This window comes from Sander vitreus, chromosome 6 (assembly GCF_031162955.1).
Source record: "Sander vitreus isolate 19-12246 chromosome 6, sanVit1, whole genome shotgun sequence".
NCBI lineage: Eukaryota > Metazoa > Chordata > Actinopteri > Perciformes > Percidae > Sander > Sander vitreus.
Genome location: NC_135860.1, coordinates 12,742,817 through 12,758,963, shown reverse-complemented (window position 1 = coordinate 12,758,963; position 16,147 = coordinate 12,742,817). Strand labels below are relative to the sequence as shown.

Here is a 16,147-nt window from a genome sequence, read left to right as displayed (position 1 = left end):
TATCGTGCTAATGAATGAAATACTTTAAAATAGATTTGGTGTTTTTTAACTAAACAGTAAGATAAATGCAGACTATCATGCTAATGAATAAAATAATTGCTATATTTGGTGTTTTTTTTTTAACTAAACAGTAACGGCAATCATACAAATGAATAAAACACTTAAAAATATATGTCTGTCTATAAAATAAATGCAGATTATAGGCAAACAAAAAAATTCATTCTATGGCTGCAACCTGGAGCCTCCCGTCTCATGCCCTCTCGCCTTGCTGATAAGCAATTGTATTTGCAGCAATGTCCCAGTGAAGTGTGAAAACAATATAGACTATAAAAATAAAAAGGAGTATTGGAAAGAGTGTAACATGTTTGTTTTTGTATTCTCATCCTTGTTATCCATCCTCAGGAAATCCGGTCAGTGTATGTTTTGGTCATTCGATTTTCATTTCATTAACAGATATTAAAAAACAAATAAAACTGAAAATTTGATTTTCGTTTTAAAATACAAAATTTTAAATTGAAATACAAGGCGTTTTTTTCCTTTTCCTTGTCAAAAGGGAATGTGAACATTTTAAACATGCTTCGATTTTCATTTCCTATTTCATATAATTATTATAAATTTGAAAATTAAATCACTAGAAAACAGAAATTAAAAAATGCCTTTTTCTTTCATATTGTGCAAAGAAAAGAAAATATGAATAAAACACGAGCGCGGCAGATTGGTCTGATTCCCAGCTTAGCTAGAGCGGGTAACGCCAGCTCTGCAGACGGACCAGAGTCAGTCAGCACTGGGGAGCGAATACAGTAGGTGGCGGTATGAGTTATTTAACCTCGGTTTGCCATCCGCCAACACACACAAAGAAGAAGAAAGGGATTTAAGAGGCGGGGTTTCGTTGGAGGCGAAAACCCTGAAAAGGGCTATCGTTGTTTGCAGTTAAAGCCAACATTGCAACATAAACTTGAGTGCATTTAAGTGTGAAGGACACAAATACCAAGAAGAGGTAAACGCACAAGCACGCCGAAAAACACTAAACGTTGACTTCGTGCAAGCGTAATAACCAGATAGTTGCTAGCTTTCTGCCTGCAGTAAGAAGCTAGCATTGCTAATTAGTTAGCCTATCTAGCTTATGTTGAACTAACGCTGCACATTTTTTAAGTGTTTATACCAAACTAACTGATTTTCCACTTTCATATAGTGTTTCTGAAGTCGGTCTTCTTTTTCTAGCCTCGTTACAAACGTTAATGTATTTTAGTTATGGTATGTCAGACTTTTGTTAAGCAAAGTCCATTGTAGTTAGCCACAGCTGGCTAGCTTCTTTCTTGGTGTTTTGAGCTTTCCTCCATGTTCTTTCTCTCGCATTAATTTATCTTGTTGACAAGTGCTAATGAAATGCTTCAATGCTCATACATGCCTCTATTTTTTATTAGCATAGTAATAACGTCTGGCAAGCTCATAAGTAGTTAAAAAGACTGTTTGTGCAGGGGTGTAGCAAGCTGTGATTTATGGGTCCTCTGAAAGAATAAGTAGCTAACGTTAACGTTACCTCTGTTCAAAACAATCAGAGGACTGGAAATGTTGTGCATTACAGCAGTGTAACGTTACTCTAGATTAAAAGAAGTCTCCTTTTTAATGTCAGCAGTATCCGACATTTGAAACATACTGAGTTGACACCAAATTTGGTTATAATGTACTTAACTAGTAACTGGTGATTTAAGTCTTTATATTATTTTATTTTTATTGTGTAGCCCCAGTAAATTAGCCTGACAAGCCAGACCCACATCAAGATGTTGACCCTGGCTGCAAATTACATTTGCTGCCGCTAGGGTGCGTCTTGATTTCTAGGCTACCAGTAAATAGTGCTAAATTGCATGTTTAACAAGTCTTCACGCTAAGATATCTACAGTTAGAAGTTCTGCAATTCATAGAAATATTTATTGTGTATACAACATAAGCGTTTGGTCACGACTACTTTTGATGAACTGTTTCTGTGTTTTGAGCAGCAAACATGGATGCAGGTGAAGACCAAAACACAGGCACCACCAATGGAAATCCTCAAACAAGCGGGAACTCTCGTGCACCACAGATAGCCCACATGTCTCTATATGAGAGACAGGCTGTACAGGTGTGCATAAACGACTGCCTAGATGTGATGAAAAGGCTAATGTTTGTTATCTTGAATTGTTAATAATATACTGTTTAAATATAAAGACTTTTGCATTAGTCTTAAAACAACATGCGTGTGTGTGTGTGTTTGTTTGTTTGTTTGTTTAGGCTCTCCAAGCACTGCAAAGACAGCCAAATGCAGCTCAGTACTTCCAGCAGCTCATGTTGCAGCAGCAGATCAATAGTGCACAACTCCACAACTTGGCTGCTGTGCAACAGGTAACCAGAATTATGACAGGAAAAGACAGGTAGTACAAAAATATGACAGACGCATTACACAACATCCCTTTCATTCTCTTTTTAAACCAGGCCACGCTTGCAGCCAGTCGTCAGTCCAATACCCCAAGTAACAGCGTGTCCCAGACGACCACCACTGTAAGTTTTGTTGTAAGTTGCTTGAGTTATGAATTACACAGCTAGTTTTTAAAAAAAAAAAAATAGTAAGGTAGGTTTGATAAAAAAATCTAAAATGTTCTGTTTCTCCCAGGTCAACTTAAGCACCACATCTGCGGGAGGTACAATGACCAATCCCCGTCCTCACGGTCCAGCCACCTCTGCAACAACAACAGCTCTCAACCAATCAGTGTTACTGGGTGGAAACTCTGCAGGACAGGGACAGATGTATCTTAGGGTGAGTTAAAAATTAACATGCGCTGTGTCCATTTATGAGTATAATGGAATACATAAATGCATATTGTGCATATCTGTGTCACCAATTCTTGTGATATAATAATTCAACCTTTATTCTGTTTGTGAAAGCTTATTGATTTGGTGCTCTAAAGAGTTACTCTTGGGTTGGTATTTCCTGCTACTGATAACTAGAGTCATGCATTCTACTCTACTACTACTCTAAGAGAAGTTACAGAAGATAGCAGCAATGGCCTCTATAAGTATACATAAGGTAAAACCTACATAAACTGAACTCTATCAACAGAAAATCCAAGAGAAAATGTCTCAAGAGAATCAGCGAAACAGCATAATATCTTGGAAGGGCTTTAAAAAATGAGCACTTAACGCCAAACATTGTTGGCAAATTCCTAAGTATTCCAAATCCGTGTATCATTCGTTCATTCAAAAAGCAAAAAATTACTTGTTTTTTCAATGCTCGAATAACAACTTGTTTTTCCAATTTCCGATTTGATGCTCAAATGAAAAATGGAAAACAACGGATAACAAGCGTATCATCAAATTTGTAAATTTTCAACTGATGCAAATTGTGTGACCCGGAAGTGATCTCTACTAGAACCATAGGACGCTGTCAGATATAAATATAAATATATATTTGATCATGCACAACAAAACATGCAAGAATTAAATCCCCCTTCCACTCGGCCAGCAATGCCAAAACATTTAGGCTATTTATGAACTTCAGAATCCAATGGAAAATAATCTGAAAATGAAATGTCAACATAAAACGCAGCGCTTTCCAGGCGGAGAGCCTGTTTTTTCACTGCAAAAACAAAATAGCCTACTTTCACCCAGGAAACGCTCGTTTGTTCCCTCGGGAGTGTTTTAATCACAATCTTTTTTTCCTAAACTTAACTGTCATTGCTGCAAGACGCTCACTTTTTCTGGCTACCTTTGAGTGGGAGATACATTTTGTCTCCACTGGCCACTGTCTCCAAATAATTCAGCAGAGGATATAGACCAGAAAGGGGGAAATCCCATGAAAAGTTTAATATTTCAATTATACAACAACGGTTACCAACAAAATAAAAGTTATAATCAAACTGTATTCATATTGTGGGGCTATTTTTCACATTGGGCCGTGTCACCTGCACGGCTGATGTCATCCACACATTTCCAGTAGTGTTGTAACAAAAGGGTCGTTTAACCCGATAAATCCCTTTTTATATAAATATGTTGGAGAGTTTCTGTGTTCCACTGTGTTAACTGATTTATTTTCAGTAAAGTGTTACTTCTTTTTCCATAGTTTAATAACGGACCATCTGTTCCTACATGTATTGATAGCGCCCTAGTAGAGATCACTTCCGGGTCATGCATTTGCGTCAGTTGAAAATATCAGAATTGGATGAAAAGCTCTTTATCCGTTTTTTCCATTTTTTTATTTGAGCACAAAATCGGGAATTGGAAAAACAAGTCGTTATTCTTTTTTTCATTTTGGTTTTGGAAACGAGTATTGAGAAAACAAGTCATTTTTTGCTTTCTGCTTTTATTTTGAAAAACAAGTGATATAGATTATTCCATGTAGTTAAGTGATCCAGGAGTCATTCATTGAAATATTTGTTATTTTAATGTTGACCATCTATCTTGCTCCTCACATAGGTCAACCGCTCTCTCAGGGCTCCCCTTGCCCCTCAGCTCATCTTCATGCCTGGTGGTACAGCAGCAGTTGCCCAGACACAGCCCCAGCAACAGCAGCAGCAGCAGCAGCAACAGCATGAAGTCGCACCTACCACAGCCCAGTCTGATAATGATCAGGTTTGAGTACAATTACCATTAATGTGAGGTCTGAGCTATTTAAAGTCATACAGTCTTAGATATGTGATAGTTTTCAGAGATGTAATTGTCATGGGAAAACTATTTGACACCACCAAGCACACTTCTGCTAGTTTTATCAAATGCATTTCACCACGATCTACTCCTTTCTTCATTTTACAGGTGCAGAATCTGGCCTTACACTGTGCTTCCGCTCCTAGAACAGTTGCTGTAAAGGCTGAGCTTCCAGAGAGGAAAGATGTTGCCAGATTTCCTCTTGGTCAACAGCAGCAGCAGGCGTTTGCCCAGACAGCTCAGCAGCAGCAAGTGCAACCACAACAGCAGCAACAAATGGCCAAAACCAACTTTACTCAGCAGTCCAACGCCAACACCATGACTCTAAAGAATGTTACTCCTGCTGCTTCTGTAGCTCCTTCCTCCACTTCCTCTTCAGCACTCCCTCTTTCCCAACTCCTCCTGTCCTCCTCTGCTGCCCCCATGATCCTGGTGCCCACCTCAAATGTTCCTCCCACCACCCAGGGCTACACTATTGGCCCAGTGACCCCAAAAGCCAACGTTAACACGCAGACTCTGGTGGTGCAGCCCCTACAACAGGCCAGCACTATTGCAGAAAAAGGACCTGTGCCAATCCAGCCCAAGACAGCTCAAGGACAACGCTTACCTGTACAGCTGCCTCCTCGACACCCACCTCCCATTCTCCCAGCTCCACCTAGCAACACCCAGCACAACCCTCCCCACATCCCTGTGCAGCTTGTGGGAGCCAGGCAGGGCTTAACAGGAAACGCACAGGCTGTGGCCCTGGCACTGGCACGAAGCAGCACGGCCCAGGAAAGTACAGCTGGCGGGAATATTAACACAGTCTCCAACAACAGTGCTATGGTAAGACCAACCATTGAAAGGACGTACTTAGCGACACAGACACTTCTTTGGTTTGGTGTTAAGGATAACTGTCAGTGTACAATGAATTGTAACAGTTCCTCTCCCCCCCCACATACCATTAGATAAAGCCTGCTATTGGTTCTCTGAAGAGAAAATCTGACAGTGACACACCAAATGAGATGGCGACAGAATCTTCAGACTCTACACCCATGAAAGATTCTGCTCCTCCCTTATCCCCTGCCCCGACAAAGGACTCGGGTATGTCAATGTATCCTCTCCAAATCGAGCAAAGATTATTAGGAGCAATACTTTGCAAAAAAAATTGTAACTAAGTCTAGAAATCTGGTTGAAAGCTCATTGTTTTTCCCTGTTTCTTTCGATCCTCACTAGCTCCTCCTGTAGCAGCTGCCTTCTCATCCCCTCCCACCCTGTCCTTGCCTCTGCCCTTGTCAAGAGTCGGGCATGGGGACAAAGACAGAGCACCTGTTCCCCAGGCAGTGGTCAAACCTCAGGTCCTCACCCACCTCATAGAGGGCTTTGTCATCCAGGAGGGAGCTGAGCCCTTCCCCGTAAGTGTGCACTGTTGTGATGACAGATTAGATTTCGTAATGAATCGAATCTCTGATTTTAAATACACTGGCTATGCACTTTTCCTTGTAAAAACGTTTCTTATTGTATTTGATGTAAAAGGTTGCTGGACTCCTCAAAGACAGAGATTTCGCCCTGGTTGGCCGCTCTGAAAATGGACCTCAATGTAAGTGGTGAAGTAACTCTTTTTTAAGGCTCAAGTATGATACCATGAATCTGTGTGCATAATCAGTATTTCATAAATGTGTAACGTAGATGTATCCTCCCTTTTCCTCTTCAGTGTTAAAGTGCGAGTACTGTGGAAGCCTTGCCCCAGCCAGCCAGTTCAGAGGATCAAAGAGGTTCTGTTCAAATACTTGTGCCAAGAGGTAGGATTTTCTTTAGCTTTCCGTTTCGGCATTGTTTTTTATTTTGGTTTGTTGTTTGGTGACCAAAAACTCTACTGTGCTTTACATTAAGGTTAGGTAACCATATTGAATAAAGAAACCAGTCAAAGACTATACCAAACAAAAATCTAAGCAATGTCTTCCTGAGTTTTGACTGTGCTCCTGGATCCACAGGTATAATGTGAGCTGCAGCCAACACTTCAAGACGAGCAGAGGGAGGAGTGGTGCACGGGCTGGCTTCGCCTCCAGCACCCACTGAGAGCGCTGCTAGGCGAAGAGGCCCCTCTCGCAGGAGCAGTTCTAATATCACCTGTAATAACATTTCAAGCAGGCATCTATCTGTTAAGGTACGATCTGTAGTTCAGAGGATGGGACTGTTGATATTCTATATTTTTCTAATTATAAAAATCAAAACCCCCAAATAATTAATGTTACTAACAAGTATTGCCAGTGTATCTAAAGCCTGATATGGTTTATTAGACGTTGCATTAAAACCCCATCAATGGGCCACAATGTTGCACTGGATGACATGTTTCCTCAATAGAGTGAACACAGGTACTGCAGTTTATTGAGTCCCATACACTCTCCTGCTGCTGTAGTGTCCTAAGTGTGTATTATTTCGCAGCTTAAAATAGTCCAACAAATGCACCATTTACTCCTGAGTGATTTTTGCTCAAAACTACAGTGCCCAGCTGGAGAACATCATTTAACCTCTTTTAAAGATGATACATTTTTTTAGTTGTGATCTGTCTTTTATAAATATTTACATCTTCAGGGAAAACAAATTGGCTTGAATTGGCTTGAGTACCACAGACAGTAGTCAGAAAGTATTGGTTGGGCATTCCATGAAATTTAATTGTTGATAGTAGAAAAATGGCTGCCTAATGCTTTATATATCAAGTGGTTGTATTACCCACAAATGCAGCTTACTCATGGAAGTTTTATCACTGGCTTTTGTTTCTCCATTTTTGTGGGCGTAGTGTCACTCTGAGTCCAGTCGCTCGGAGGACGTATCCAGCGACGGGGAAGAAGAGGAGGACGATTCTCCTTCACTGTCCCCAAGCTCTTCACACTCCTGTTCTAGAGCTGAGCGCAGCGCTCCTCCGTCTGACAGCTCAGCTCCTGGTAGCCTCCCACTAGATGGGGCTAACTTTCTCTCAGCAACTCCTGCTCAGTGGAGTGTGGAAGAAGTCTGCAGATTTATCTCATCACTTCAAGGTTGGTGTTCAGTGAGATAACAGTTTTGTAAGCCACAGCCATGACTCCTGTTTTCTTTATCTAACTCTATCTTCCTGTATTTCTGTCGGTTTGTGTCCAGGTTGTGAAGAGTTGGCTGCCCAGTTTCTGTCACAGGAAATAGACGGGCAGGCTCTGCTGCTCCTGCGAGAGGACCATCTCATCTCCACCATGAATATCAAGCTGGGTCCTGCTCTCAAGATCTGTGCCTCCATCAACATCCTGCGTGAGTGATGCAGTGCGTACTTCAGAGGGACACCAGGATCGTTGTCTCATTGATAACTTCTCACTGAAATCAATACCTGGACCTCTTTTAGTAAGAAGTAAAAAAAAGACTATGGGGAAAGTGAGGATGTTTCTTACAAAACAATGGTGCACTATCAGTCATGTGAAGACATGGGGATGGACAGTTTACTTTTTGGACTTTGAATGTGCAAACACATATTGTATGTGTACTGTTATGTGTGAGTGGTGAGCATGGACAGTCTAGAGTATCCATGTCAGTAGTGTTTGTCAGTTGTTGTTTTTCTGTTGCTGTGAGTAGAAGCCTTTTGTATGTATTCTCTAATGAAACTGTGCAAATCTGCCAGCCTGCAGTAATCGGTGCTAGGTCTTCTAACTAGGACAGTTTACCTGTTGGGTTAAAAAAAGAAAAGAAACGTTGCCTTCTTGATGTATTTCGAACAGTGCTTTAACTTTAGTGATATGATTTGGAGGGATGTCAGCATCAGTCCACTTCATTTATATATATTTTAGTCTTATTAGTAGTTATTAGTTTATTTACCATATATGTTTAATCCAGGCTACAATCACATTGCGCAAAGGACACTCAAAAAGCCTGGTATTTTAATTAGTTCATTTTACCAGTTATTGAAAGTTTTAGTTTTTTATCTTTTTCATTTTGTACTACAATGAAAATAATTTTTTCATGAATATGATATAGTTTTAGTAGCTTTAATCAACTGAACTACCTGAAAATAGGTATTCCTCATGGTTTGCTCTCTCAAGGGCTAAGTGGAAGTGCTCTGTGTACATGTATGCAGTACTACCAATAAACAATACCTGTTACTGGACCTCTGTGCGTGGGTGCGTTTGCTTTTATTACCTCTTGAAAATGAAAAAGATCATTGTAGGTCTTTTGTCATTTATTTCCAACTACCAAAGAATCATACAAAAATGTGGTAAGAACATATATTACATCTCTTAATCTACATTTGTATTATGTTATAAACAAGATCTGTAAAACCGTCATAAATTAACAGTATCGACTACAAGTTTACGATGCAGCGGCTGTACATTGGTCAAGTTTACCTATCTTAACGTGTACTGCAACAACATTACTGGTTGTATTTTCCCAACAACAATGCCTAACTCCCAAAGAGTTACGCATTGCCTCATCAGACAAAGAAGCACATGAATGAGGTCTTAATCAGAAGAAAATGAATGGTTCCCAAAAGTAGACAACTTAGCATACAGGTTTTCTCATTAATGCTGTGTGACCCTGAAGTAGGAGAATACTTAAAAGTACAATTTCAGTGCCCAAAAACAAAAGTTATAGAGATATTGTTTTGGAGAAGTGCACAATTGAGGAGAAAAGTGAAATTGATTTTGCTGGCACAGGCTGTGATCAGAAAACTGTGTAGCTGTTCTTTTCCACGTATCCTGCTTCCTTCAGGTACTGCTCAATGTCAACTGCCCCAGACGCCTTGAGGACTTTGTCAGAGGCACTTTTCTCTCCTGAGTGGATCTTGTGGCTCACTTCAGCCAGAGTGGGTCGATCTTGATCCTTCCACTGGCAACAACCCTTAATGATGGAGTATCTGAGAGAGAGATTTACAGCACATTTGTTAGAGAGGGGAAACGGCACTCTGCTTCAGGTGTGCTTGTGTGTTATCTGGAGCATTCAGTGGAAACTTACAGCGTGTTGGAACAGTTGGAAGGTTTTTTTAGACTTTTCCCTCGTTGATGAAACTGCAGAAGCTCATTTACTGAGATGTCTGGATATGGAGCTTCACCTGGAGAGAAAAGAGTAAATGTTGTAGGTAGGAGTGGGCAGTATGGTATCAAGGTATATGTACAGTACTTTTACATTGCAATATCAATATATATTGTGTTAGTAACTTTTCTGGAAAATAAACAAAGAAGCTGTTTATGGATAAAATAGCCAGATGGGTTGGCCCTTTTTTTGGCTAATCCAGCAAATGGAATACCTTATAAATACTTCATCACAACAATAAAATAATCATATTAAAATCCAATATTGGTATTAAGTAGTCCTGTTTATGGGTATGCATTAGCTACAATTGCCTAACATAACCAGAGATACTGTATTAAAGTGATAGATGAGATAACTCAGTTTAAATGGGTAAAAAGTTAAATTTCAACTTACCCAATGTTGCCATTTCATATAGTAAGATGCCAAATGACCAGCTAGAGAGGAACGCACAGAGGCAAATAATGGTTATAGTCTTTCATTCAGTAAATGCTTTTAATAATATACTCACAGAACAGCATTTAATAAATAACTGCAGCATCTGTATTGGAGGTTGTAAATGACAGAAAATACCAGAGATAACATGAAAATAGATAAAACTCACATGTCACTGCTCTGAGTGGCAGGTCTGTTGGCTAACAGCTCTGGTGCCTGCCATTTCTTCATGCTGGAATCATCTCTCTGAGTGGCTCCCTGGTTCTTCCTTGTGTGGACCCCATGCAGGCCCCAAAGCTTGGCAGTGAAGTCCTTGGTGACCAGTACGCTGCGGGCACTAATGCTTCCGTGGATAAGATCTTTGCTGTGAAGGAACTCCTGATTGGGAAAAAAGACAAGTGGAATCTCAGGTTTAAACACACATGCCTGTGTAGGTGATTTCAGTTTAGTCATCACTGCCGACATGAAGTACATATATGAAACTGGACTCATTAAGAACTGTGGTGGAGGGGTGTGCATGTAACAAACTGCACGCCATAATGGGTAATGACAACCACCCCCTCTACAACGTTCTGGCTGGACAGAGGAGCAGTTACAGTGAGTGACTGCTCTCGCTGCACTGTAGGACAGACAGGTTCTGGAGATCCTTTGTCCCCACAGCCAATTTAACACCACTGTATTGTGTATGGGAATGTGTGTTTATGTGTGAGCTGATGGACACTTGAATTTCATCGCGGGGATGAATAAAGTATCTTCTATCTATCTATCTATCTATCTATCTATCTATCTATCTATCTATATCTAAAGGTTTTCCTAAAACCTCACGTGTTGTGGTGTTGTTGGGACAGATAAAGTGCATTAAAGCATGAAGAGATGTATCAGTTTAATTTGGGGTGGTCAGAAGTATTAAACATATTAGTCTTTTTTTGCCATGCTAGCAGCTCCACCACTTTGGTCCAAAATGAAATATATGCACAACTATTGGATGGATTGCCACTGTATAGATTCATGTTCCCCTCAGGATGAATAGAAATAACTTTGATAAATAATTTTTCATCTAGCTGCATCATCAGCTTAAAATGTGAATCCTTAACCTTTTTCTAAATAATTTTACGTGGCATGTTGATGTTAATATTTAGCTTTTGTAAAGCCTCCAGGGCTGCCAGCATTGCTGTAGATAAATACCTTTCTCTGTTTAAAGTAATGAGACAATTATACAAAATGTTGCCTTTTGGGATTGTCGGGTAGGTACATGGTATGATGAAGGCGTTTTGGAGGGACACCCTGTCAACAAGTCAATGCTAACATGGGGTCATGACAGGTTAAACGTATGTCAGTGATTTGAAAGTCAAATATGTGGACATGTGCAGTGTATAGGGAGGTGAGGACATGTTTGTAAGCATACTAACCAGAGCTGAGGCCACCTGTTTGGCCAAGGTAAATATTCGTCTCTCAGTCATCTCACAAGGAGGATTCACATGTTCCTGAAAAAAAAAAAACACAAAGAGAAATTACATTAACATTTCAAAGTTGACAGGTGAATTTTTTGTTGTTGCTTTAAATATATGGGTTGATGCTTAAAGTGAGTTATCAAACAGCAGCAGTATACCCTCTGTAATAAAAATATATACCTGTCTGCATCGCCATAGGAAGCTGAGCAGGTCTCTGTTCTCCAGCTCTTCCACAACTGTAATCAGAGGAGCTCGAAGTGAGACCACACCAAGAAGCTCTGGCAGAAAGGGATGTGGTCCCAGCTGGGACAGGAAGGACGCAAAGCCCAGGAAGTTGTGTCTTTCTGTGGCATCAGCAGAGTCTGTAAAGGGCAAGAATGAGAGGGAGATGAGAGTGAAAGAGTAACACTGCAGTTACAGAAACCATGTCCTCAAAATCAAATGAGACAATTAAGAGCTTCCATTAAATTCAAGTTTAACCATCTCACCCTTTAGGACTCGCAGTACCACGTTCCTGTTTTCCATTCGGGCCCTGTAGAGGGACACAGAGGAGTCGGAGTGCAGGGAGAAGGCAGCAGGCAGAGGGGTGACCATGTTGAAGGACTCGGGCAGCCTCTGACGGGGCAACTCTCTGGGCTGGACGATGGGAGTGAAACTGGGCTTAAAGGGCTGTGGTGGGGGGCGAGAGGGTGTTTCCACAGACATGGAGGGTTTTTTGGAAGGGTTAGTGTTCGGGGGGTGGAAGGTGGAGTAGGAATCGGGCATGTCCAGAGCGATGCTTTCATGCTCCAGGACACTGATACCTGGTGGAGCTATGGACAGAAAGTCAAGGAGAGATAGAGGAGAGATGAGAGGGAGACAGAGAATATTTGTCATTAGAGGTAAATGCAAGGATTTACATGAGAACAGGTAAACAGGACTATTTATCGTTGTGTAGTGCTGGAAAATACTGTATGTCTATCTGAAACTGAGATAGTACGTAGGAGTGCTTATTGACCCCATGGGGGAAATTATATTATACAGTGGATGCTAAAACTTAAACTCTAAAACTTGTCATCTGTCATTTCCTTGCTTAATGAAAAAACAAGAATGCTGCTGGTTCTACTGTCAACTGTACAGTAGATTACACTGAATACAATGAGCATGTTTTATTTATAGTAAACTTACTGAAAACCAGTTGAAAGTGCTGATGTGGTCTTTCACACAGTATTTCACTTATGTCTGATGACCATACACATTTTTGTTTATTTTATTGTGAATCACAGTTTTGTCTTGTATTTTGGGTTCCTGGCAGCTTACACTTTGTTAAATTGATAAAATGATAAGTCAGACTGATAGCTGAGTTTGTGCTGAAGAAATAGATGCTACGCACATGGGGTAAGGACAGTTTAAAAGGTGCTAAACAATGAATGCATAGAAAGTTGAACCTGGACTCTTAACTACACCTCCTGGAAAAAGCAAAACGCACACATAGAATCAGCTCGCTGACTGTTTGCTGACAGTGTAGATAAAAAATAATTCCTACAGTATGATATGATTTAATATATTTAAATCAACACTAACAACTGTGTCTATTCCAGTGTCTTACCATCGATGCCGTGCAGCACTCTCCTGGAGGCTGACTTTTTGGACTGTGGACGGATGCGATTGACTTTCTCTGGACAATAGCGCAGCAGGATAATGAAGACCAGAGTGACCAGGAAGCTGGCCAGCAGCAAGATGGGCACAATGATCACCTCTTGCTCGTACACACGGATCTCTGCAAATAGGAGCAGACACAAGGAAACATGAATCAGTACGATCACTCAGCAAGCCAGATACACTAATGTCAATGTGGCAGATATGTTTGTCTGTACAGTCTGGGCTGGTATGTCATGTCATCTGTTCTTCTGTCAACTTAACACTTGACAAAGCCTCTAATGGCCAGACCAGGTTAGTGGCCAAATTCCCCAAGTTCTGTCTGCTGTTAAAACCTACCACAGATAGTATCTCCATTCTTGCATTGGACATCTGCATCTGATAATGAAGACATCCTGTCAAATGTAAAAAGAGATGTGATGAAAGACAATTTTTTTCCCTTATATTTCTAATACACCGTTCACTGTCAAACCTCATATTCAGTAGGTTTCTAGTACTTCCATATGCTTACAGTTGTTATGTAATAGCTTAAGGACATTTCCTTTTTACAAAAACAACACAAAGTGACAGTGGTAGTCCTGAAAGCCATTTTGTCTCTGGGGCTGAATGTGTGAAGAATAACATGACTCTTGCCAGGTATCCAGCATGAGAAGGGGTCTGAGTGAACGTGTAACTGAGACCAGGAACTTCAGATGTTGTATCACAGTCTCTGATGTATGCCAAATGTTTTTTCCCCCACCAAAGATGACTGGCAATCAGAATAAAGACTCTGACACCTCACCAAATTGCTTTTGTTTAATCTATCTTCTTTTGTAACACAAAACTTTGATCCTTTTGGTCTTACAGCACAGACCTCGACCATCGATCTTAAGATAAAGTAATACAATATGACCTTCACCAAAGCTGTTTACAGAAATAAAATATTATCATCTCTAACTGAGGAATCTTTATGCTGTATATCTGAATTCAGAGCTGCTTTAAATGCAGTGTATAGGAACAGAAATGCAGCCACACAGTGAAAATCTTCAACCACATGATCATCCTTTTACGTCAGATCCAAGATCTCTAAACCTGTTCATCTGCATTTGTTTTACCCATAAATGCTTGTACATGCTCACAGGGAAAATATAAAGGGCAAACAAAGAACTTGCTTGCGCACTCAAAACTGATAGAATATGTCACAATGGTCACAGAAAGACAGTAGATAAACAGTTAGAGCTTTTATTTCATTAACAGCATGCATAAATATGAGCTCACTCCACCTAAGAGCAACCTTAGCAAAATATTACATGACTTAAAAAACTGTGTAATAAAAAAAAGACATGGAGTGTAAAACATCCTTACCTCAGCTCCTTCAGTTGTGTCTTATATCCCAAAAGAAAATGTTCAATCCTGTTATTTCAGGCTCATGTTTTCCTCCTTCACACAGTCAGACACTTTTCATACATCCTCCCAGCTGAATGGGTTGTCTGGGTTCAGCCGTGCTGCTCAGCTCTTGATTGTATTGTTTTTCTCATTTGTCCGGCTCAGGGGACCAATGCACTGCTCTCTGTTTGTCTATGTTCTACCTTGTGTGTGTGTTTTCTTAACTCCACCCTCTTCACCTAAACCTTAACCCTCGTCTCCTGTATTTAGCAGTTCCTTCTTCCTCCTTTCTGTCACACTCCTCAGTTTTTAGAAGTAATACATCACACTCTCACCCTGCCTTTGTTTGCTCGACCACATTCTGTAACTAGCTTTTTCTCTGAAGTTGGCATATGTCGGCTACTCCTCTTTGTTCGGGGAAACTGGTTCTGGCCTTTTGTTAAGCATGTTTGGCCTACATTGTACTGGAACTGGTATGACAAGCTTCGCCTGCTCTGGAGTATTTAGTCAACAATAATAAACTGTATTTATTTCCAGTTACAAGCATGCAATGTAGATAAATAATCCCACATCTTATATACATATATAAAAAGTGTACTGTCAATTAGGAGAATGCAATATTAAAGTGGTCGTAGAAGCAAAAGTATCCATACAGCAATGTGACATCAATTTCAAGTAAAGATTTTACTTATCAAATGTTACTGTTGTAGCTGGTTGAGGTGCAGCTAGTTTTAACTACTTCATATACGACTGGGTAGTTTAGTTCAGTGGTTCCCAACTCGTTAAGCCTCAAACACTAATTTAAAGATTTAAATTTAACCATCGGAGCAATTTTAATTTTAATTTAAAGATAAGACTATCTGTCTTATCTTTAAATTAAAATTGCTCTGAAAAGGGGGCCCGAACTAGTCACTGATTTTAGGGGGTCACAAGCCAAAAAGATTCGGAAGCACAGGTTGAATATACTGTATAATAATGCATTGTTTTATAATCTTATACCTATATCTTAGACCTATGTGCAATTTAGTTTCCAATCCACCGAACCTGCATGGATTTTAAATGTGGGAGGAAACCCGTACAGAAAGGCCTCCGCCCCAAATGGGTTTACAATGATTTGCTTGATTTAAGAACAATGATAATATCATTGTGGTGACAAAAAAATGTAGTCCTTACATTTTGAATAGATCATTTGAACTGTCAAACACCACATGACATCTTAGCGGTTGTAAGGTTGTTCAGCACAAGCACAATGCTGCTTTGAGTGAAATACTAATGTCAGCATGCTAACATGCTCACAATGACGCTAACATGCTGATGTTAAGCAGGGAAAATGTTTACCATCTTAGTTTAACATGTTAGCATTTGCTAATTAGCACTTAACAACAAAGTACAGGTGAAGATGATGGGGATGAATTGTTTTTTACCTGATGATGGTGCTAGATGAAAGGTTAAAGGATTACCAGTTATTACAGTTCACTCTGATGGGGACATGAATGCTTTCACTAAACGTCTTGGATATCCATACAGTAGTTATGGAGACATTTCACCAGAACTAC

At 40.1% G+C, this 16,147-nt stretch overlaps 2 protein-coding genes across 2 annotated transcripts; one reads left to right on the top strand and one right to left on the bottom strand.

Moving 5' to 3' along the window:
• Window positions 1–827: 827 nt before the first annotated feature.
• phc1 (polyhomeotic homolog 1) lies at window positions 828–8,782 on the top strand. The gene is given in 15 exon segments (XM_078252678.1): window positions 828–997; window positions 1,998–2,119; window positions 2,269–2,379; window positions 2,470–2,535; window positions 2,648–2,791; window positions 4,447–4,602; window positions 4,783–5,499; window positions 5,622–5,757; window positions 5,890–6,068; window positions 6,190–6,253; window positions 6,368–6,455; window positions 6,648–6,702; window positions 6,704–6,820; window positions 7,454–7,691; window positions 7,792–8,782. Coding segments are annotated over 14 exon segments (2,340 nt in total). The 5' UTR covers window positions 828–997; window positions 1,998–2,002; the 3' UTR covers window positions 7,944–8,782.
• Window positions 8,783–8,836: 54 nt separating this feature from the next.
• On the bottom strand, window positions 8,837–14,946 carry styk1b (serine/threonine/tyrosine kinase 1b). Its single transcript, XM_078252716.1, has 10 exons — window positions 14,571–14,946; window positions 13,566–13,621; window positions 13,177–13,347; window positions 12,077–12,400; window positions 11,769–11,950; window positions 11,547–11,621; window positions 10,307–10,515; window positions 10,099–10,139; window positions 9,628–9,724; window positions 8,837–9,529 (listed from the first exon to the last, which is right to left on the bottom strand). Exons 2-10 carry the CDS (start codon window positions 13,618–13,620, stop codon window positions 9,337–9,339), a joined length of 1,347 nt encoding a protein of 448 aa, XP_078108842.1. The 5' UTR covers window position 13,621; window positions 14,571–14,946; the 3' UTR covers window positions 8,837–9,336.
• Between the last annotated feature and the right edge of the window lie 1,201 nt (window positions 14,947–16,147).